The sequence below is a fragment of the Neophocaena asiaeorientalis genome, unplaced genomic scaffold (assembly GCF_003031525.2).
Source record: "Neophocaena asiaeorientalis asiaeorientalis breed wild unplaced genomic scaffold, Neophocaena_asiaeorientalis_V1.1 scaffold59, whole genome shotgun sequence".
NCBI classification, from domain to species: domain Eukaryota; kingdom Metazoa; phylum Chordata; class Mammalia; order Artiodactyla; family Phocoenidae; genus Neophocaena; species Neophocaena asiaeorientalis.
In genome coordinates, this window is record NW_020174268.1 from 229,246 (window position 1) to 253,180 (window position 23,935).

General features: G+C 35.2%; 1 protein-coding gene across 3 annotated transcripts in view; it reads left to right on the forward strand.

Annotated features, from left to right (window-relative positions):
* The window catches only part of DGKH (diacylglycerol kinase eta), a 164,362-nt gene that overhangs the window by 124,489 nt on the left and 15,938 nt on the right, over positions 1–23,935 (forward strand). For all 3 annotated transcript variants that reach the window (XM_024755605.1, XM_024755604.1, XM_024755606.1), the window contains 10 exons: positions 1,251–1,524; positions 2,206–2,328; positions 5,571–5,696; positions 11,912–12,029; positions 13,027–13,137; positions 13,280–13,376; positions 19,247–19,354; positions 21,407–21,520; positions 21,772–21,906; positions 23,199–23,362. In XM_024755605.1, the coding sequence (XP_024611373.1) occupies positions 1,251–1,524; positions 2,206–2,328; positions 5,571–5,696; positions 11,912–12,029; positions 13,027–13,137; positions 13,280–13,376; positions 19,247–19,354; positions 21,407–21,520; positions 21,772–21,906; positions 23,199–23,362 (1,370 nt within the window). The remainder of the gene's footprint in view (positions 1–1,250; positions 1,525–2,205; positions 2,329–5,570; positions 5,697–11,911; positions 12,030–13,026; positions 13,138–13,279; positions 13,377–19,246; positions 19,355–21,406; positions 21,521–21,771; positions 21,907–23,198; positions 23,363–23,935) is intronic.

A 23,935-nucleotide genomic window follows, 5' to 3' on the forward strand; every position in this document is an offset into this window, starting at 1 on the left:
GGGAAATGCTGGGAAGCTGGCTTTCCAGTGGGAAGAGTAATGGTTTTCCACTTCCAGGCAAACCTTGGCCCCTCAAGTTCCCTCCCAGCATCATTGCTTGGATTTCCCAGATGTTATGATCCTCGACCTCTTTCAGGGTTCTGTTTCTTGCTTTGCCTTTTTCTTTATAGGTATTTCTTTTCCGTTGTGAGCTTTCTGAGGCTGAAATAAGAATCGTTTACTGAACCTTGAATGCTACCATCTTTGCTTTCATTTGTTCACGACAGGGCATTCTCACAGAACGCTTGGCTCTCTTGGGCTTTGCAAAGGAATGATCTTACCCAGCTGTAGATGGTGGTTTGATTGAGTGGAAGGAAAAGAAAATAGAAATATACATTTGAAGTTTTCAACCTCTTTCTCTTGTTTTTCTGCTCTGTGGAGAGCTTCAGGAAACAGAAACCCTCTGTAGTCACACTTTTTTCTCATAACTATCTCTGCTGTAACTCTCTCTTGGCAAGTCATCAAAAATAAAGGGAGGCGGAAGGGACTGGAAATTGTGTGGAGGTAAAACGTATATTAGGCAGTAGTGTCAATAGCTTCAGTTCTAAATGTTTCTTTACTCTTAGGAATTCAAGAAAAGCAGAAAGAAACAAGGGCCCAGTACCTGTTTTCTTTCTGCATCGTTCTGCATCGTTCTTCCTTATCCTGTGCATATTCCTTTTTCTCTTTCTTTGAGCCAATAATCCCTTAAGTACTGTCACTCTTTTGCAAGCCAAAGGTTTGAAGGTGAGTTTACAAGACTCAGCCAGACTTGGCAGTTTGTGTTTACAAGACTCAGACAGGCTTGGCAGTGCCGTAAGTTGATTACTAAAAAAAAAAGTTTATGCAATGTTTTGCTGTATAATGTACAGCAAATTTTGTGTAATGTGTAAATTGTTAATGTAATGTGTCACTTTATCGTGAAGCCTTCGTTGTTTTCTTTTAAAGAAAAATAGCTTTGGGAAGATTGTAAAGATTTTCACGTGTGCAGTGGTGCTTGAATAGTTCTGGAAGTATAAATCAGTAAATTTACAGAATAATTGTGCTGTTTTCTAAAAAATTATAAATTATTAAGTCCATAGCTGTCTAAGGTATAATTTATAATCGATAACCAATTAATGATAAACATCAGTGTAGGCATCTTTCCTCTAAAAATCAAAAACCATTCATTTAAACTATCACTTTCCATCTCCACTAAATGAAGATTCATTACCGCGTTTTTGTTTTCTTAGTGTTCAGTTCTAAATGAGAAGCTTGAACAACTGCTCCAGGCTTTGCACACAGATTCCCAGGCTAGTCCGGTTCTCCCGGGCATCAGCCCTCTCATTGTAGAAGAAGATCCTGTGGAATCGTCCAGCGAAGAATCCTTGTGTGAAAGCAAGGAACAACTCTTGGATGACACTACAAAACCTTCCTCCCAGAAAACTGTCAAACCGAGGGAAATAATGCTGCGGGCAAACAGTTTAAAGAAAGCAGTGAGGCAAGTCATTGAAGAGGCCGGAAAAGGTACACATTAACAAAAGTAACTTCTGAAGAAGGGAGCAGCATTCCCGTGGCAAGCACGAGGGAATTTTCCTGTTGGTCAGTCTGGACACACTTTAAAAAGTTTCAGAGATAAAGTACACTGGAAACATTAAAATAAAGTTAAAAATTACCTTTAAATCATATTTCTAAAATTTTTAAACTGGAATCTGTTAAATTCTTAAAGAATATCAAACCTATAAACTACTTTGAAAATATTTTAACATTTATTTCCTAAATGTTGATGTTGCTTCTTTAAGAGTTTATAAAAGTTACACGTATATTTTATTTTTTTGTATTAATGTAATATGTATACTTCTCTTAGAATTTTAGTAGTAGATTAGAAGTTAACTTTAATACAAATAATTAATATTCAGAAACAGATTGTAACTTGTAATTGGACTTGTATTTCATTCTCTAAAGTTCTTATATTTTATTTTTCTCTTCCACTAAAAATATAATTTTGACACTTTAAAATATTTCCTTTTATAATCTAGTACTTAACAGACATCACATGACCCCAAAGTTCATCGCCAATCAGTGCTTATTTGTGAATGTGGAATCTCTTTGGGTTTCTATTTCAATTTTCCTTTTTTAAGCATATTTTAATATTTATGGATCTTATTTTTGCTTGTTCAAACATACTTCTCTTCTGGGTACTTAAAGTGATGGATGACCAGACAGTTCACTCCTCTGAACCAGTTAATCAATCATTTGATTACGATAGCACAGAAACAGATGAGTCTAAAGATGAATCAAAAGAAGATGATGCAAAAGTGTCATTAACTGGTAAGAAAACTGTGATAAAATTATTTTGGAATTAAATAAAATGTAATTCTGCTTTTAGTTTTTGAAAGGCCTGTCAGTTTGAAATAAACTATTTGTATTTTTATTTTTAACAAGGTTTTTCAGAAGTTAAAGCTTAGATATTCATGAATGCTAAAATAATGAAGGTAACATTATTTAGACCGTTGTCAAATACTCTCACATCCCTTTTTTATCACATGATCTAGAAATCATCATAATAAACTAAGGATTTGGGGACCAAATGTGGCTAAATATCTTAATTTTCCTGAAGAAAGAGTAAACACCAAAACAGCAGTTTTTAACCTATTTTAACCCTCAGATTCCTTTGAGAATAATATGGAAGCTGCAGGCCTCACATGCATAAAACTTGACATTTAAATAATTTATCAGTCCCTTGAGTTCCATTGATCAGCCTAGATGGCTGATAATCCTTATCGCTAAATTAAGTTTTTAAATCATAGGACATCTAGTTACAACCCTATCTCTACTGAAATTATTTTTGCCAGGAAATTATTGTGTAGTTGCTTGAATAATATTAACTATTTCTCTACCTTTTAGGTTTTAATTGAAAATGAATTTATACTTTTAATTTTTCATGTTGTATGAGGGAAAAAGTGTTAATTTACTAGAATAAAACAAGCAGAAATATTAATGAAGATGAGAAGATAATATGAAAATAATTACATAGTACTAATGAAAATCAATGGATATTATATCACAACTGTTTGCCATCATTAAATTTTTGCTTTTACTTTCATTACATATAAACTTGGATAGATTACCTAAGTTCTCTGTGGTTTCCTCATTTGTGAAATGCTATAATGATAATAGTGATAAAATGATAATAATGTACCTACTTGTTGCGACCTTTAAATAAGTTAACACACATTAAGTGCCTAAAATAGCACCTGGTACATTGTGCTGTAAAGGAATGTCTGCTGTCATTATCACTATTATGATTATTGCTACTACTTCCGTTGTTGTCGCTAACACTAACTTTGAAAAGAGTAGTTCTTAATTGTATTTAAAACTCTTAGGAACTTTGAAATTAGACCATATTATAGACCCCACATGTCTGACATACAACCAGTGCTTTTATATTCTACATCCTTAGTCCTCTTAGACCTTATGTGTACCTATTCCAGCACGCAACCCAATTTTATAACCTTAGATCTTTTAGACCTTAAATGGCCCCATTGCAGGATATAATCCAACGCAGGCATATTTTACAACCTTGACCGATGGTCATTGAGCCTTCGGACTACTCACTTTCACTTCGTCCCCCTCTTATGGTCAGCTCTAATTCTTAGGAAGTTTTTTTTTTTTGTTAATGTATTGAGCTTTATATATTCTTCCTTAAATTTCTACCCATGATTATAGCTATTATTAATAAACTTTTATGTATGATAATGTTAACAGTAACAACTACTGACATTTGTGTAGGGCTTTATGGCTAGTTTAAAAGCAATTTTACACACATCATTTCACGATATTGAAGGTGACTCTGCTGTGTGGCAACCCTGAAATGATACTGAAAACAGCTTTCATGGCATCGTAGTCTCTTCCCACACATTATATCTTCTTTTCCAGATTCTCTCTCCTAAATTGTTTTACCAATCTAATTTGATGATTTTATACTTTTTTTTTCTGGTTGCACCCGTTTGGTCACTATGATACCCCATTAAAATACGATGCTCCGTTTTGAGCAATATTCTCCAGATATTTCTGTAATGCAAGAATACTCTGATACCTGTACTACTCATTCTGGACATAATGAGCCATAATGAATGGCTCTCTTTGGAGGATCGGTTTTTCAGCACTCATTGGTAATGGTTTTCTAACCAGCTACCATCCCACCTTGCTATACTCTCATGAATTTGACACTTCCATTATAGCCTGCAAAGGAAACCAAAAAAATACAGATATAGTGGTGTAGATACTGTTATTGAAATAGGCATAGATTGTACAAGTCTTTATGGAGCAGTATTTGATCTTATTTTTTGGCTAGTAATCCAATTCAGTGGGAATCAGTAGCAGTAGAAGTGTTTCTGTGTTAATCATTAATTTTTTGAAGCATATTCATTGTATTATCATTGAATAATATAATAATTCGTGTATCTGAGATGTGCAAAATACACATTAATATGATCAATGAGATGTTATGTTTAAGAAGAACCATGAAACATTAATTTAGTTACCTGCAATGGAAGATCAATCTTAGTCACTAGAACACACTCTGTTTTTTATCAGAGATGAATATCAAAAGGTTATTTTTATTAGAAATTAGTTCCAGGGCTCCCATCTGTCAAAAAAAAAAAAAAAAAAGAGTGGCTGTTCTGCTACTTCTCTTTAGTGCACCTGGACTGTTTTTGAACAGAGAGATGAGTGTGTAAGATTAATATAGTTAGTTTGTAATTAGTCTTAGGGAGAGTAAACATAATTAAGTTTTAGAGTATTTTTAAATTGAGTTTGAGGATTACTGTTTTTTTAAACACTTGCCAATCGCTCCTAAATTAGTTAAAGATACTATTTGCTCTCCATTAAAGTGCCCCAGTTTAGATAGAATTAAATCTCTCTTTTTGTTGTTTACTTTGAGAGTAATTCTGTTTTGGAATAATTTTTTAAACATATTGAGCTTTTATAAAAATATGATAAAACTGTTTTGGACAAATCATTGTCTTGAGTAAATAATTAATTGGGAAGTACAGGAAAAGTATATTGGTTTCATTTGAAAAAATAATATTTTTCCTTCCAAGTGTAGAAGAAAATGTTACTCATGTTTCACTGTTAGCTCTGGGAATTACATTCCTTAAATTTTATCATTTATCCAACATTTTTGAGAAAAGGATTGCATTGGTAGTATACACTGCAACACATGTTCCGTTTTCAAAAATTGTCAGGCTTCAGAATTGCCTTTTTTTTAAATAATGGGTTTCTCACATTCAAATTATGAGTATCACTGACCTTTAATTATGGTAAGCATCTATTTTTTATTAATTGCCATCTGTTCAAAATGGGAGATCAAGACTTCTAACTGTGGCAGACTCCTTCCACATAGTAAATCCCAAGAAAATGAACAGAAAATGGTAAAAGAATAAACACAGTGTAATTATTTTTGGTTCTACTGATTAAACATGTATGAAATTATTTTATGTCTTGAGTGTGTAAGGACTTGCTTATTTTTGTAACTTTATCTCCTTTTAATCTGGACTTTTTGCCAACAGTTAAAACTGCACCTCGGTCTCCAGATGGCCGGGCAAGTCGTTCCCAAACTGACTCTGGCTCTGGTCCTGCTGTGGCAGCCAGTAAAGAAAACCTCCCAGTGCTCAATACCAGAATAATCTGCCCAGGTAGTACAGATTCTGAAACATGGTGTATTTTTAAGTATTTCCGTGAAAACGTATAAGTACTCATTTTCCTGAACTATAGAACTGTGTTCTTTTTTTTTTTTTTAAGATTTATTATTTATTTATTTTTGTTTATTTTTGGCTGTGCCGGGTCTTAGTTGTGGCACCGGGATCTTCGTTGAGGCATGCAGGACCTGTCGTTGAGGCGTGTGGGCTCTTCATTGTGGTGCGCAAGCTTCTCTCTAGTGGTGTTGTGCGGGTTTTCTCTTCTCCAGTTGTGGTGTGCAGGCTCCAGGGTACGTGGGCTTTGTAGTTTGCGGCACGTGGGCTTAGCTGCCCAGCGGAATGTGGGATCTTAGCTCCCTGACGAGGGATCAAACCTGCGTCCCCTGCATTGTAAGGCGGATTCTTTACCACTGAACCACCAGGGAAGTCCCTAGAAATGTGTTCTTAAAGGTAAATGTTCCTTTAAGAAAATGTTCTTGGTACTCTTGTCAGTCAGAGTCCAGATCCTTAGACTTTGGTGTGTACAAGAGTTGCCTAGGAAGTATTAAAGCAAGTGTTTCTGAACCCTGCCCTGAGAAATTCTCATTGAGTAGTTCTAGAGTGGAGCCCAGGAATCTGCATGTAAGTACTTATGGTAAATTTGATCTTATATTCTACTACCTTTTATGTATCTCCATAGCCTTCCCTGGATAAAGACTTGGGATTAGGATAATATTAGCAGAAACCAAAGGACTTGTGTGGAAAGGATGGGATGTAGATGTAGATGTAGATGTAGATGTAGATGTAGATGTCTCAGAGGTATCCTTAAGTACCATTTGTTTGACTCAGTGAAAACTTTCCAGATTCGTTCCAGAGTAGATTGGAACCCAAATTACACCCTGAAAATCAATTTCTCCTACAAATTATTTTTAAAGGTGAATCATAATTCAATAATAATAGTTGGAGACTTTATTATCCCACTTTCAGTAATGAATAAAACAACTAGACAGCAAGAAGGAAATAGAAAATTTGAAAAACACGTAAGACAAGTATAGCTAATATGTCTACGGAACACTCCACCTAACAATAGCAAAATACACATTCTTCTCAAGTGCATATGGAAAATTCTCCAAGATAGGCCATATATTAGGCCATAAAACAATTCTAAATAAATTTAGAAGGATTGAAATCATAGAAAGTATGACCTCCAACCACAATGGAATGAAATTAAAAATCAATAACAGAAGGAAATTTGGGAAATGCACAAATATGTGGAAATAAGTGGGTCAAAGAAAAACAAATCACAGAGAAATTTTAAAAAATACTTTGGTATGAATGAAAACAAAAATACACCGTACCAAAATTTATTTGATGCAGCTAAAGTAGTGCTAGAGTGAAATGTATTAAATGTCTACATTTGAAAAGTAGAATGACTACAAAAACCTAACTCTCCACTTCAATAAACTAGAAAAATAAGAGTAAACAAACCCATAACAAGCAGTAGGAAGGAAATAATAAAGTTTTTAGTGGAAATAAGTGAAATAGGAGAATATAAAACATTACAGAAAATCAATAAAACCAGAAGTTGGTTCTGTGAACAGTTTAACAAAATTGATAAGCCTTTAGCTAGACTGACCCAGAAAATAAGAGAGAAGATTCAAGTTCCTTAAATCAGGAATGAAAGAGGAGACTTTGCTATGGACCTTACAGAAATAGAAAGGATTGTAAGGAAAAACTATAAAATATTGCATGCTAACAAATTAGGTAACTTAGATGAAATGGACAAACTCCTAGAAACAGGCAAACTACTGAAACTGATTCAAGAAGAAATAGAAAATCTAGCTGGATCTATGACAAGGAAAGAGATTGAATTAGTAATCAAAAAACTTCCTCCAAAGAAAAGCCCAGGCCCAAATTGCTTCACTGGTGAATTCTACCAAATGTTTAAAGAAGAATTAATACACCAGTCCCTTACAAACTCTTCCAAAAACTAGAAAAAGAAAGAACACTTTTCTTAACTTACATTTTATTTATTTTTTATTAAAGTGTAGTTGATTTACATTATCATGTAAGTTTCAGATGTATAGCACAGCAATTCAGTTTCATATATATATTCTTTTTCAGATTCTTTTCCTTTATAGGTTATTACGTAACATTGAGTATAGTTCCCTGTGCTATACAGTAGATCCTTGTTGGTTATCTATTTTATACATAGTAGTGTGTGTATGTTAATCCCAGCCTCCTAATTTATCCCTCCCCCCACGTCCCTTTCCCCTTTGGTAACCATAAGTTTGTTTTCTTTGTCTGTTAGTCTCTTTACGCTTTGGAAATAAGATCATTTGTGTCTTTTTGTTGTTGTTGTTGAAAGAACACTCTCTAACTCATTCTATGAGGCCAGTATTACCCTGACACCAAAACCAGTCAAAGACATCATGAGAAAACTATAGACCAATATCCTTGATGAATAGTAACACAAAAATCCTCAACAAAATCCTAGCTAACTGAATCCAACAACATATAAAAAGAATTATACACCATGATCAAGTGCATAGTATCCTACTAATGCAGAATTGATGCAACATATGAAAATTAATCAATGTAGTATACCATCTTAATAGAATAAGGAGCAAAAACTATACAATCATCTCAATAAATACAGAAAAGGCATTAAAAAAAAATTCGACACCTTCCAGTGGTAATACCACTCAACAAACTAGGAATAGAAAAAAACTTCTTTAGCCTGAGAAGGGCATCTATGAAAAACCTATAGCCAACCTCATATTTAATGGTGAAAGGCTGAAATCTTTCTCCCTAATATTAGGAGCAAGACAAGGATGTCCAAACTACCCACTTCTATTCAGCCTTGTTGGAGCTTCTACCTTGGGCAATTAGGCAAAATAAAAAGAATTAAAGGCATTCAAACTGGAAAGGAGAAAGCAAAACTGTATCTCTTCATACTTTGACCTTGTATATAGAAAATCCTAAGGAATACACACACACACACACACACACACACACACACACACACATGCACAATTAGAGCTAATAAACAAAAACAAGGTTTCAAGATAAAAGAGCAATATATAAAAAATAATTGTATTTCTGTACACTAGTAATGAACAATCTGAAGATCTTTAGAAAATAATTTCCAATAGCATCCAAAATAACCCAAAAAACTGAGTAAATTTAACCAAGAAGCTGAACTATTTGAATACTGAAAACTACAAAACATTGTTGAAAGAAATTTTAAAAGACCTAACAAAATTGAAAGACATCTGTGTTCATGGATCAGAGGACTAGATATTACTCAGATGGCAGCTCTCCTCAAATTGAGCCAAAGATTCCACACAACCCTTATCAAAATCACAATTGCCTTTTTTGAAGAAATTGATAAGCTGACCTTAAAATTCTTAATGGAAATACGAAGAACTCAGGATAGCTGAAAAGTCTTGAAAAGGAAGAACAAAGTTGAAGGAAAAACACTTTCTGATTTCAAAATTTCCTCCAAAGCTACAGTAATCAAAACTGCATAGTGCTGCCATGAAAATGGTCATATAGATCAATAGAATAGAACTGAAAGTCCAGAAATAAACCCCTACATTTATGGTCAATTGATTTTCAACAAATGTGCTAAGACAATTATTTAATGAGGAAAGAATAGTCTTTTCAATCAGTGGTACCAGGGCAACTAGATATTCACATGCAAAGAATTATGATGGACCCCTGCCTCACACCATATATAAAAATTAACTCATTATGGATAAAAGACTTAAAGGTAAGAGCTAAAAATATGAAACTATAAAATGAAAACATAGACATAAATGTTCATAACCTTGGATTAGGCAATGTTTCTTAGCCATGACTCCAAAAACACAAACAACAAAAGAAAAAAAGATAAATTGGACTTCACTAAAATTAAAAATTTTTGTGAATCAAAGGGCACTGTCAAGAAAGTGAGATCCAATCCACAGGATGGGAGAAAATAGTTGCAAATAATATATCTGATAAAGGACTAGCATCCAAGATATATAGATAAATCTTAAAAATTCAACAATAGAAAGACATATCCCAATTTAAAAATGGTCAAAGGATCTGAGTAGACATTTTCCCTAAAAGTTATTCAAATGTCCAATAAGCACATGAAAAGATGCTCAACATCATTGCTCACAGGGAAATGAAGTGAAATCCACAATGAGATACCACTTTACCCTATTGGGATGACTATCAAAAAAAGACAGATAATAACAAATATTGTCAAGGACATGGAGAAATTGGAACTTTCATGCACTGCTGGTTAGAATGTAAAATGGTGCAGCCATTTTGGAAAACAGTTTGGCAGTTCCTCAAAGGGTTAAACACAGAGTTAACATATAATCCAGAAACTCTACTACTACATATATACCCATAAGAACTGAAAATACATGTCTGCACAAAAACTAGTACATGACTGTTTTTAGCAACATTGTTCATAGTAGCCAAAAAGTGGAAACAACCCAAATATTCATCAGTTGATGAATGGAGGAACAAAATGTGGTATATCCATACAATGGAATATTAGTCAACCATTAAAAGGATGAAGCGCTGATATATGCTACAACATGATTACCCTTGAAAACATTATGCCAAGCAAAAGAAGCTCAACACAAAAAGGCACATATTATGTGATTCCATTTACATGAAATGTCCAGAATAGTCAAATCCACAGAGAAAGAAGATAGTTTAGTGGTTCCCAGGATCTGAGAACAGGGGGCAATGGGAGGAATGGAAAATGACTGCTAATGGGTAAGGGGTTTCTTTGGGGGAGTAATAAAAAGTTCTCAATTAATAGTGATCACCGCACAACTTTGTGTATATACTACAAACAACTGAATTATATACTTTAAAGGAGTGAATTTTATGGTATGTAAATTACATCTTAATGAAAATATTAAAATAAAAAAGATAAATCCAGAATACATTTGGTTCTGGAAAGGCTTCCATGTCTAGAGGTCATATCTCTCTTCAAACCTGGAGCCCTGGGATGAACCTTTCTGGGCTGAAGCTGTAAATATGGCTAACCTTAAAACATTTTAGAAAATACTGTACTTTTCTATGGGGCATCTGAAATATGACTCTTCACCTCTTCAAACTGTTCTTTTCTCTCACCAGCATGGTTGTTTTGTTCATCTGTTTACTTATTTAGACATAAAGGGAACTGTCATAGCAGAGTATACCATTGCATATTCAAAACTATGAAATTAAATGACAGAATAAAATTCATCTTGATTATTTGATAATCAGCTAAACTTTGTAGTTAAATAATGAACGTCTTCTAAAAGGAGCACATTGTTGTGGAAAGGAATGTTTGCTAACGAAAGGACTTTTTTTCCTCGTGTTTCTCAATTGCATGACATATTTTTCTGAACTATTCTTTCCTTTTTGTCGATCTGTTCCCTTGGGTCCCTATTCCTTTGTCTTCTCGCCAGACTTTAGTGCTTCTAGCCTTAATATTGGGTTTGTAGATCATAAACTTCGTTAGCTTTGAATACCATAACTAGTTAGTCGAAAGCTAACTAGTTGTTGAAATGAATTTGAAGTTTTGCATATTTAGAGGTAATATAAATGCTTCATTTTTATGTTCAATACTGTATTCTTCTAAAATTCATAAATACCTGTGTTTAATATTTTGCTACTTATTCTTGACACCAAAACTGAATTTTCACCTTACATGTCAACATTTTTACTTGAGTATCATTATCTATGCTTTGAGAGTATGGAAGTGATAACTCTATGACATTCTGGATAATTCAGCCTTTATTGTAAATTCCTTACAGGCTTACTACCTTATTTGCTAATAAAAAGGAAGTACTTGTTGAAGTTACAGAATCATTGATGGTAAATAAGAAACTGTCACAAAGAGATTCCTATTTAGGTCCTCACCTGCTTCATTTTTTATGACAACAACCATCCAAGAAGCATCAACAACCTTGTATTTACCACGTATGGCTGAGTTGTTTTGTGTGCACCTGATACTATCTCAAAATTGTTAATCGGCTAGACTCCAATATAAAATAAAAAGTTTAAAAAAACCCTTGTATTTACCAACGTCATAGTTCTTAGTTATGATTAATGAGAAGAACAGACTCTGAAAGCCATGCTTTGGGAGCAAGGTGTTTCTGATTAGGTCTAAAAACAATGGACTGGCTCTTTCTGTTTTTCTCTTAACGCGCGATCCTGTATTTTTTTCCGTCCAGGTTTAAGAGCAGGACTAGCTGCCTCAATTGCTGGGAGTTCTATCATCAACAAAATGTTACTAGCAAATATTGATCCTTTCGGTGCAACGCCATTTATTGACCCAGATCCAGATTCAGTGTAAGAAAATACTTCTGCAAATATTTTGTTTTGGCTTTCCTTGTTTTTGTTTTATACGAATGGTAACATTTTAAATGCATTGCAGTAAATATAGTTTCACATCCAAAAAGGATCATCAGAAAAGTTCAAAAGTCGATAATGATGAGTACGTTGACCCACTTGAAATACAGTGGTTTTCATGATCTGAGGTAGGTCCCTTCCAGTCTGTGGTCTTGGATAACAACCCAATGGCGAAGTGAGTCACAGCTCTGCACACTTTTCCCTGGAATATTTTATTCATCGCTGCCTTCATACTCACATTTTGCCTATTCCTTTCACCTCATTTTTTCTCCGTCTTGCCAATTCTGCCATCTGTCCACATTCGGCCTCTAGGTTGACTTATTTCAGAAAGCTTGTGGCCCACATTGGTCCCTTCCCTTCTCAAAACTCCTTAAAATTAGCTGTTCAGTATGTACTTCTTTTTACTTCCATATTTAATTTTGCTTTCGCTATGTCTCATCTCTCTAATGACACTCTTGAAGGACACTACTGTACTCCTTTGTATTTACTTTCCAGAGCACCTAGAAGAAGGGACTCGATCTAGTTGTTTACTGCTCAATAAATGTTCAATAAAAGTACAAGTGTGGAGGAGACTTTCTAATTAAAAAAAGAGGACAGTTGACATCTGACTGCAAGGCCCTCCCATTTGTGTGCGTAGTGAGGGGCTTATGTAGGAAGTTGAAGAACTAAGATTTTGTTACAATTAACAGAAAAGCATTACCATGACTCTGTCTCTGCTTTGCCCTGCCCACCATCACTTTACATCATATGTACTGAAAATCACAGACGTGTACTGGGGTCGTGTGCATGGCATATGAATAGGAAATGATTCCTGCTAAGCTTCCCTCTCTTCTATAAGAAATGGAGGCTTGAATGGTGTTAAGCGCTATTTTGTGTGCAGATTGTAATTGTTTTTAGGAACCAGAAATTGACTTTTATGTACTTTTCCTTATTATAGAGATGGATATTCTGAAAAATGTGTCATGAACAATTACTTTGGGATTGGATTAGATGCAAAAATTTCATTAGAATTTAATAATAAGAGAGAGGAGCACCCTGAAAAATGCAGGTAATTTTGGTAATAGCAATAATGTAATTATGCAAAGGCAATTTTACTTTAATTTCGTTTATTACCTCTTTTGCTCTCTCTGCCTTTCAAGAGTAAATAAATAATAGTTATACTGAAGTTCTCTGCCAACATTTATTTTCAGGAGCCGAACTAAAAACTTGATGTGGTATGGAGTCCTTGGAACCCGGGAGTTATTACAGAGATCGTACAAGAATTTGGAACAGAGAGTTCAACTTGAGGTAAGTTCATCTAGAAGTAAAGGCATTTCACATTATCTTACTTTCAAAAAAAAAAAAGATTTATTTGTGGAGCTGATTTGGCCTCAGTTTCTCTTGAATAGTGTTTAAACACTTGAGGAGAAAAAATAAACGTGGTTATCAACTTTACACCAAAGGAGATATAGACACTGGATATGTGTGACACAATTACCATTGTCATTAGATCCTGAAATTTGGATGTTCCTGTGGAATTGAGGTGCTCTGTGAAATGGTAGGGCCATGGGAGTACATATATATGGGATAGCGTTGTTTTTAAGACGTTTTTTGATGTGGACCATTTTTAAAGTCTTTATTGAATTTGTTACAATATTGCTCTGGTTTTTTTTGTTTGTTTTTTTTTTTGTGGTACGCGGGCCTCTCACTGTTGTGGCCTCTCCCGTTGCGGAGCACAGGCTCTGGACGCACAGGCTCAGCGTCCATGGCTCACAGGCTTAGCTGCTCCGCGGCATGTGGGATCTTCCCAAACCTGTGTCCTCTGCATCGGCAGGCAGACTCTCAACCACTGCGCCACCAGGGAAGCCCAATTGCTTCTGTTTTTTATGTTTTGGTTTTTTGGCCAAGAGGCATGTGGGATCTTAGCTCCCTGACCAGGGATCAAACCTCCACCCCCTGCATTGGAAGGCGAAGTCTTAACCACTGGACCGCCAGGGAAGTCCCCAGGATAGCATTTTAAACAGATTTTTCCATTTTAATTTTCCAAATTCTGACCCAATTCTATAATGCCTGAAGTTTCACAGATCCCTCAAAATATCATAGTAAATAGAACCTTTTAATTTAAATGTATTTTTTGTTTTAATTATCTCTAACAAGTTACTTAAATGAAAAGAGATTTTGAGCATTTAAACTTTTTAGTATTTTTAAACTAATTTAAATAGTAAATTAAGGACAGCAAAAGTTATTTAATCTCTGATTAACAGGAAAAAGAAAATTGGGGACATGACTCTGAAAAGTCTACTGCTTTCTTAGAATGTTATTTTCTTTCACCTTTGATCCAGGGCTCACTGTTTATGCTGATAAGCGTGTCTTTCCTATCTTGTATCTTTTTATAACTAGATATTTTAAATTGAGGTATAGACTGCATACAGAAAGGTGTGCACATCTTAAGTTGACAACTCAGTGTATTAAACAGGACGTTTTTGTTTTAGGTGTTATCTTGATAGTGGAACGTAGACTATCAAGAGGTGCCTGGCTCATTCATGATCAACTAAATGTCCTAGTAAAGATAAGCCTGTTCTACCTTCCACTCTACAGCATAACTACATGATCAGCTGGTTTGATTTATCATTGCTTGTAAAATTAAGATAGATGTTACTGGTTGAAAAGGTACAAAATGAGGAAGGCTCACACTTAGTAAACACTATCCTTGGCAGCCCCATCCGTCACTCAACTTGGGTTCTTGCCTATGGATTGTAGTGTAATCGTTCATTTTCTTTATTGACATCCCCTAGTCGGCCACACTCTCCTTAAGGACAGGTAGGAAGTTGTGTTCATCTTTGTTATCCCCGTTGTCTTGCACAGTTCCTGGCCCTGACTTGAGAAGGAAATAGGCAGATGATCATTTTACCCTAATTTGTTAAGTGCTGTGATCAAGACCCATAGCTGGGCATCTTTAAGATTTAGGGAACTATCTGGATTCAGAATGACTCCATTGCCTTTATTTCTGGAAGAGCCTTCAGCTCTGCAGAAGTACTACTTCTGTCTTTTTTTATTGGTGGTCCAAATTCTGAACAATACCCTACACAGCTGTTTTGTAATCTCCATTTAACAGAGGTTCTTAACACTTTTTTGAGCTGTGGACCACTTTGGCATGCTAGTGAAACTATGGACCCCTTCTCAGAATATTATTTTTAAAGCATTAGTTAAATATATATACATACAAAAGAAAATAATATTGAAATAAATTAATGAAATATTTTTTAAAGTGTTATAGAGTATTATATGTGTTTCTTCATTGCCACATAAAATGACAAACCTCTAACAGCATATATATAATAAGTACCATACTTTTGAAGTAATGATGAACAGAGATCTTAAGAGATATCTGAAACATCTGTAATATAATAGAAAACATCTGTTTCTAATGGTGATGATGTCAGGGGTATTGCTAATATGTGGATTGCTATCTACATTTATAATTGAGTGCAATGCTAAATTTCAGAGGTTGCTGACCATAAGAAGTAAGTTTTTACCATTCCAGTTAACAGACCCCTCAATCTATCTGAATCTATCCACAAATGAAACATTAACATTTAACATAGAAGTTTATGTTGAATGATGAAAAGGAAAGTAAATTTAGTAAAACAAGATAAATGAAAGCATGTTAATATACACCAAAGGTAAAGTAGAAAAGTTAGAGAATTCTTTGACAGAGTTAAAAATAAACAAACAAAACACCTGCTACCCCTGAGGACTATGGAAGGTCCGTTGTTTAAAAATTCATTTCCCTGATGCCGGATCCCTTGGGATAAAGGTAGAGAAGAAGACCCAAGGCTTGGGAAACTCTGCCCAGAAAGGTCCCTTTCACCAGGTGCCAGTTGTTAGCAAAACAAACTCTTAACTTTTTGCTCAGAAGTTTTCCTTTCCCTGTTGTGTTGTATGGAAGAAGTCGTGTCTTGACTTTGTGCAGAAGAAAGACTTTAACCTTGGTTTCTCCATCTGCAAAACGGACAAAATAATGCTTTTGTGCAGAATCATAGTTCATCGACCTAATGTTCAAGAAATCACAGTTTAAACTGAAACGAGTTATGCAAATATAAACCCTGTTTTCAAGCCACATAAACTGTGAATCTGATACATACCGGAGTTTTAGAACATTTGAGTAAGGTTTATAATCCTCTCTACAATCATGGGAATGCCAGAAATGCAGAATAACATTGTAACATCAAATTTTCCTAATTTTAGAGTAGAAACACCTTTGACCTATGAATGAAAACTGTCGTTAAGATTCAAATTTTTTTCTTAAGGATGACTTTTTGGTCCAGATATACCTAATTTACATGTATCTCACAGCTTGTTCTGTTTTTTAAGTGAAATAATGATCAAATACTGTTTTGAGTCCTTTAAATACTAAGATACATGAAAGAAAAAAACAATGTTCACCTGTAATCTATAATGAAATACATGGTAACAAATAGTTAATTCATGTTTTTTACTTCATGTTTTTTGTAATTTCACATATTTCCATAATCTCATAACATGTCTCCATAATTTGTTAAATTTGGCTTGTTATATAATAGTACTTTCTATCTTTGTTTAGTTCATTCAATAATAATTATTATAGCTATATTTTAAGTCATAATAATTGAAGTTTCCTAAATGCTTCCTATCAATACAAATCACCTTTAATTCTTAAACTTTATGAGGTAGTTATTTTCATTCTTTATGAGGCAGGTATTATTAGTTATTTCAGAAGCATGAAGTCACTTGCCTAGCTAAAATCAAACAGTTGGTAACTGGAGAAGCCAAAGTTTCAACGCCAATGTTTTTTCCCCATGAAATATTAATTCGTAATTGTGACTGAAGAAAGACATTTACTGACTCCTTACTATGTGTCTTAGATGCTTTCCTGTCCCTTACCTTATTGGCCACACTATATGGACAAGGTATGGCAAAATGAGGCTCTGAAAGTTTAAGGCTCTTGCCCAAACAAAGACAGAATTCAAAACGGGCCCACTATCTTCCCACTACACCACATTGCCTAGTGAAAGGAGCAGAAAAAGCCGACACTAATCAGAAAAAAAAAAAGTGTAGCTGCAGTTTTAAAGCATTTTGCCACATTATGAACCACAAGTGGAAATGTGGGGAGATAGAGAAGATTATAAAAGAATGTAACAGTACTGAAGTTACTCCCAAATATGAGAGAAACAGTTGAGTCAGGTGACCTTAATTTATTGAATATGTACTGCTCCTTTTTCCCTATGGGACTCTATGAAATGGATATTAAGCTCTTAACCATGGGTGTTTTGCCTAATGCGTATATATTAAACTCAGCAAAGTATGTGGAACTTCTGACAGCTTTCATCTTTTTCCATATTATGCTTGCAAATAGTGTATCCATTATAAAACCTTTAAGGACTGCTCTGAATTTTTTTTTAAATATGCCTTTTATATTTACAGAGATAGCATATTTTCCATTTCCTTTGTTAGCCATATGACTTTTTTCTAAAGCACACAAAGATATTTGTTCAATTTCTGGGTTCAGAAAAACGTTTATTATTCCACTAAATATTTTCATTTAACAAATACACATTGATCACCAGTTATATGTCAGGAATGGCCCTAGGTGCCCAGATACAGTGTGGACCTTTGAATGTGTTTTTATGTAAAAGAAAAGAAAGGTTGTAAAAACACCTGTAAGGGTTAGTGTTAGGAAGTAGTCTCAGTTATTTAAAATATTTGAAAAGTGGGTTCAGACCAGATTCTCATTTGTTCTAAAGGTTGAAGATAATTTTCATTGGGCATTAAAATGCAATTTTTCTAAAATTATGTTATTTTTAAATTTGGGAATTACTTAATGAAAATATAGCATCTGTTTTAAGTATGACATCTGCAAACTCCTCTCTTAAAAACGAAGGCTTAAACCTTCTATTTGGTAAGAATTTACTCATATGTCATATGTAATTACTTTGCCAGCTATGTGATATTGTATGTTTCTTTTAAGTTAAGTGGTAATTCATTTTCATTTACGTGATTAATTAGAAGGCATGGAGTGTAAAGTGCTTTCCGACATGCATGTTTTTTCCTTAAAAAGCTCAGTCTTGAGTTCAGCTAGTCACCAGTTAGTTACAGAGCACAAGCAAACTACCAGAGAGTGTGAGAGGTGCTAGGTGAGATGGTTAGGAGCCAGAGTTTACCCTCAAAGAGCCTGCTTTCAATGTTTAAAGTAAGAACAAAATAACTATGATGCAATTAAGAATATCTTAAGTGACTTGGGAGAGACTCATGAAAAGTACTGCCTGATTTTGGAGGAAAGAAGAGGTAAAACATTTGTTTTCTTTTTTTGATGTATAATTGACATACAACATTATATTAGTTTCAGCTGTACAGGATAATGATTCAGTATTTTATCTGTATTACAAAATGATCACCACAATAAGTCTAGTTAATAAGTTTCACCGTACACAGTTACAGAATTTTTTTTCTTGTGATGAGAACTTTTAAGATCCATTTTCTTAGCAACCTTCACATATTCAACAGAGTATTAACTATGGTCGCCATGCTGTACTTTACATTTCAATGACCTATTTATCTTATAACTAGAAGTTTGTACTTTTGATTCCCTTCACCCATTTTGCCCACCCCTTACCCCCTTGCCCCTGGCAACCATCAAGCTGTTCTCTGTATCTAGCTTAATTTTACTTGTTTGTTTGCTTTGTTTTTAGATTCCACATATAAGTGAGATCATACAGAATTTGTTTTTTTCTATCTAACTTATTTCACTAAGCATAATGCCCTCAAGCCAATCCATGTTGTTGAAAATGGCAAGATTTCCTTGTATTTCATCGTTGAATAATAGTCCATTTATATATATATCACAAGTTTATAATATCACACGTTTTTAATCTATTCATCTGTCAGTGGACACTTCGGTTGTTTTGTAAAACATTTTTTTCAATTTGGTTTTCTGTAACAACTTCGGCTATAATTATTTACCCTTTAAAAATTTTTAAATTAAAACAGTAAGTTAAAGGTAATGTGGAGGAATATATTTACAGGAAAGCACACATTATGCACAAACCTTCCTCCATCGTCCTTTGTCATTGGTATTCTAGTATCTTCCAAACTTGTGGTTTTGCTCTTTTTATCTGACCTCTAAGCTTTTGACCTTACAGTGTGATGGGCAGTATATTCCTCTCCCCAGTCTGCAAGGGATAGCAGTGTTGAACATTCCCAGCTACGCCGGAGGCACTAACTTTTGGGGCGGAACCAAAGAAGATGATGTAAGTATTTCCTTGCTCTTTCTAGAAGCTGCCCACATTCCTTGGTTCATGGTCCCTTCCTCCATCTTCAAAGCCAACAAAGGTGGTTGAGTCCTTGTCACGTTGCTTTACTCTGATCTCTTCTTCTGCCTCCCTCTTCCACTTCTAAGAATCTTTGTGATTACACTGGGCCTACCCAGATCATCCAACATAATCTCCCCATCTCAAGGTCCCTAATTTAATCACATCTGCAAAGTCTCTTTTGCCATGTAAGGTAACATTCACGGGTTCCAGGGATTAGGACATGGCCATTTTGGACGGCAGGGAGGAGAATATTATTCTGCCTACCAAAATACCTTTCTATACCTTTAATTTTCCAGATTTATATTATTATTATTTTTCTAATTTTTAGAAATGTCACTTTGCTCATTTGGCCATTGAGGTTTAGGGCTATTTTTGTTTTTATACTTTCCTGTATTAAAAAAGAAAAAACACAACCTAAGAAATGCATTTGTTCTAGGGACTTCCCTGGTGACGCAGTGGTTAAGAATCCGCCTGCTAATGCAGGGGACACGGGTTCAAGCCCTGGTCTGGGAAGATCCCACATGCCTTAGAGCAGCTAAGCCCATGCTCCACAACTACTGAGGCCCGCGTGCTCTAGAGCCTGCGTGCTGCAACTACTGAGCCTGCATGCTGCGACTACTGAAGCCTGCATACCTAGAGCCCGTGCTTCACAACAAGAGAAGCCACCGCGATGAGAAGCCCACGCACCAAAAAAAAAAAAAAGAAATGCATTTGTCCTAAAGATAATGAGAGAAGGCACAATTATGAAAGTATGTATAACAATAAAAATGAGAAGTTTACCATGGTCTTTGAAGAGTCACATACACTGAATGATAAGCCCTTTGACTTGAAGCTCATGATGTAGTGGTTCCACTGAACAGATTTCTCAGGGCTCTTAAATGTGCAGGCAGGGATTAAAGTATAAAATAAATTGGAAAGTATTTTTAATTTTCATAATGTGAATATATTCCAATCCTATTGGAGTATAAAAATTTAAATTAGCAACCAATTGTCAGCCCATCATCACTCTTAAATATTCTAAGGAGAAGAAATCAGTGAGATTAAGATAAATAAAGATAGGCAGACAGGATTCTGAGAGCTTCACATTCATAACTTACTACCCTCAATTTTTATCTAAATTTTATCAGTGAAGAAACTGACACAAAGTTCACGCAGTTCATAAGTAGAAGAGACAGGGTTTAAAACCAAGCAGTCTGATAGCGAAAAGTTCCCAAATTTGTGTCCTGATATTTTCAGTAAAAATTTTAATTATGATACTACTTTATACTGAATATTTTTTCAGAGGCACAATCATTTATGTTATAGTAAAAGAGGACATAAAAGGAACAAAGTAATGCATCTGAAATTGAAAATTTTTAGGTTAAGTTGATTTTGTGAAAATGCATTTAGCATCAAAGCAAAGTAAGCCCACGTGTTTTCATCCTTTGAGATTTCTTTTCATGTTCTCAAATGCGCTGAAAAGTTGTTGTAGATATAAAGCACATACGCATATTGCTTGTAACACCTTGAAAGATTTCCCTTAGAACATATCAAGTGAATTGGATCATAATTTGCATGTTCATTAGCTTTAACTTTATGAAATCTGCATCACCTTTTGAAACTTGAAAGTTTCCTAAAGTTGCATGCATCATTGTATCAAGATATCTGAGTTAGTGTGAACAGGTATTTAATACATCTTATATCAAGATGAATTATTTGGAAATATATTAGTTCATTGGTTCTACGAGTGCTTTATAAAAGGGGCATGGAGTATTTTATCTGTGTGGGTTTTAAAACATTTTTATTGTGTTTGTTTATTTTAAGCTATGTTCAGTGATTTATTTTTTGTCCTTGGGTTATCATTTCATAATAATATTTACTTACCTTTCTGCTAATGGTTTTTATAAGTTTTTAAAAATACGTCTGTTGCAGAGTTTACGTTGTTTGAAGTGCCGCTTCACCTAAACCTTAACTTTATCAATGGAAGTGTGATGTCGGTTTTTCTTTCAGATATTTGCTGCACCATCATTTGATGACAAGATCCTGGAAGTCGTTGCAATATTTGATAGCGTGCAAATGGCAGTTTCAAGGGTCATTAAACTGCAGCACCATCGAATAGCCCAGGTTGGTTTCTCTACTCAAACCCGACTTCACTACTTGGGCCACTGAGAAAGCTATTCCAAATGACTCCTACACTGTATATTCATCTGTAAAATAATGGACTTTCTTGTCATGTCAGTTGTCGCCGTGTTATCCTAAGTGGAAAAGCATAACATTACATTCCACAGAAGGGATTAAAAGTCAAGTGTGAATACAAGACTGAGTGTCAGCTTCTCAGGATGATTTGTACTCTAAAATAACTTGTTTTATTTCAGTGCCGTACAGTAAAAATCACTATATTTGGTGATGAGGGAGTCCCAGTGCAGGTGGATGGTGAAGCATGGGTTCAGCCTCCAGGGATTATCAAAATTGTGCACAAAAACAGAGCTCAGATGCTCACAAGGGACAGGGTATGTAACAAAAAACATTCTTCTAAATTTTCCTTTAAAAAACATCTTAAATTGTTTTGAAAAATAGAAACCAAGGGAAAAGATTTAAATTGTCTCTTAAGTCTGACATTTAGATCGTGCTTTAAAATATGAACAAATATTTATTTAGTTCTTAAAATAATTAGCTTATTTTTTTAGGTTTAGAGGAAAATTGAGCCGAAACGACAGAGAATTCTGATTCCATTCCCAAATACCTCCTCACCTCCTATTCCCCTATTATATTCCCCTAGTATGTTCCCCTTAACATCTTGCTTTAGTGTGGTACATTTATTACAGCTGATGAGCCACTATTGATACATTATTATTAACTAAAATAGTAGTTTACATTATTCTTTGTGTTCTACATTCTGTAGGTTTTGACAAACGTACAATCACTTGTCCTCCACCTACCCATCCTCTCTTATCCCAACCCTGGCAACCCCATCTTTTTACTGTCTTTATAGTTTTGCCTTTTCCAAAATCTGTATTTTTTTTAAATTATATTTTATTTTTGGCCGCGTTGGGTCTTTGTTGCTGTGCGCGGGCTTTCTCTAGTTGCAGCGAGCGGGGGCTACTCTTCGTTGTGGTGTGCAGGCTTCTCATTGCGGTGGCTTCTCTTGTTGCAGAGCACAGGCTCTTGGCGCTCTAGGCACACAAGCTTCAGTAGTTGCAGCGGGTGGGCTCAGTAGTTGCAGCATGTGGGCTTAGTTGCTCCATGGCATGTGGGATCTTCCTGGACCAGGGATCAAACCTCTGTCCCCTGTATTGGCAGGCGGATTCTTAACCACTGCACCACCAGGGAACTCCCCAGAATATGTATTATTATTATTATTATTATTTTTTTTTTTTTTTAAACATCTTTATTGGGGTATAATTGCTTTACAATGGTGTGTTAGTTTCTGCTTTATAACAAAGTGAATCAGCTATCAGAATATGTATTCTTAATTAAGACCACACACATAACAAATAAGGCTGCAATATCCATCCTGTCTGTTACGCATGTAATAGTAAATATTGAAGCATCAATTGAAGCTATCTTTTTTTAAAACTTTTCAGTCATATAATCATCGTCATCAATTACATTACTTTTTATTAGTTGCAATCCACTAGAGAACTTTAAAATATCTTTTTTATACTTATGACAGATTTAATGAGGTGTTAGATTAGGGAAAACGATAGTAATTTCAAAGTCATTCATGTACTATCTAAATGCACATTTATTTGGGCCTCGGAGCTCTAAACTAACAATTCATTGCAATATTGATTTTAAATAGGCCTTTGAAAGCACTCTGAAATCTTGGGAAGATAAGCAGAAGTGTGATTCTGGTAAACCAGTTCTTCGAACGCATTTGTACATCCAGCATGCAGTTGACCTGGCGACAGAAGAGGTGTCTCAGATGCAGCTGTGCTCACAGGCCGCAGAGGAACTCATCACCAGGTACTGAAGTCCTGTGAACCTTGGGAGCTGTGAGAATGCTGGTCTTGGCCAATTTTGATATTTGTATTTTTTTTAAATAAATTTATTTATTTTTGGCTGCGTTGGGTCTTCGTTGCCGCGCACGGGCTTTCTCTAGTTGTGGTGAGCAGGGGCTGCTCTTCGTTGCGGTGCGCAGGCTTCTCATTGTGGTGGCTTCTCTTATTGCAGAGCACAGGCTCTAGGTGCACGGGCTTCAGTTGTGGCACACAGGCTTAGTTGCTCTGCAGCATGTGGGATCTTCCCGGACCAGGGCTTAAACCCGTGTCCCCCGCATTGGCAGGTGGATTCTTAACCACTGCACCACCAGGAAAGCCTGGTTTTTGTAGTTTTAATACATCACTGAAGTTGTTTGGGGTATCTAGAAGGGATGCCTTTACCCTCCTTCTTCATTTGCTGCCTCATTTATGCCTTAGTATTCAGTATTTTTTCATCAGCTCCCCTCCAACACACATGTGCACAGACCTGTGTTCTCCACAGGCCAGATCTCTGACTTCCTGAAACACGATGGAGAACTCGCCTAATGAACCCTGTCGT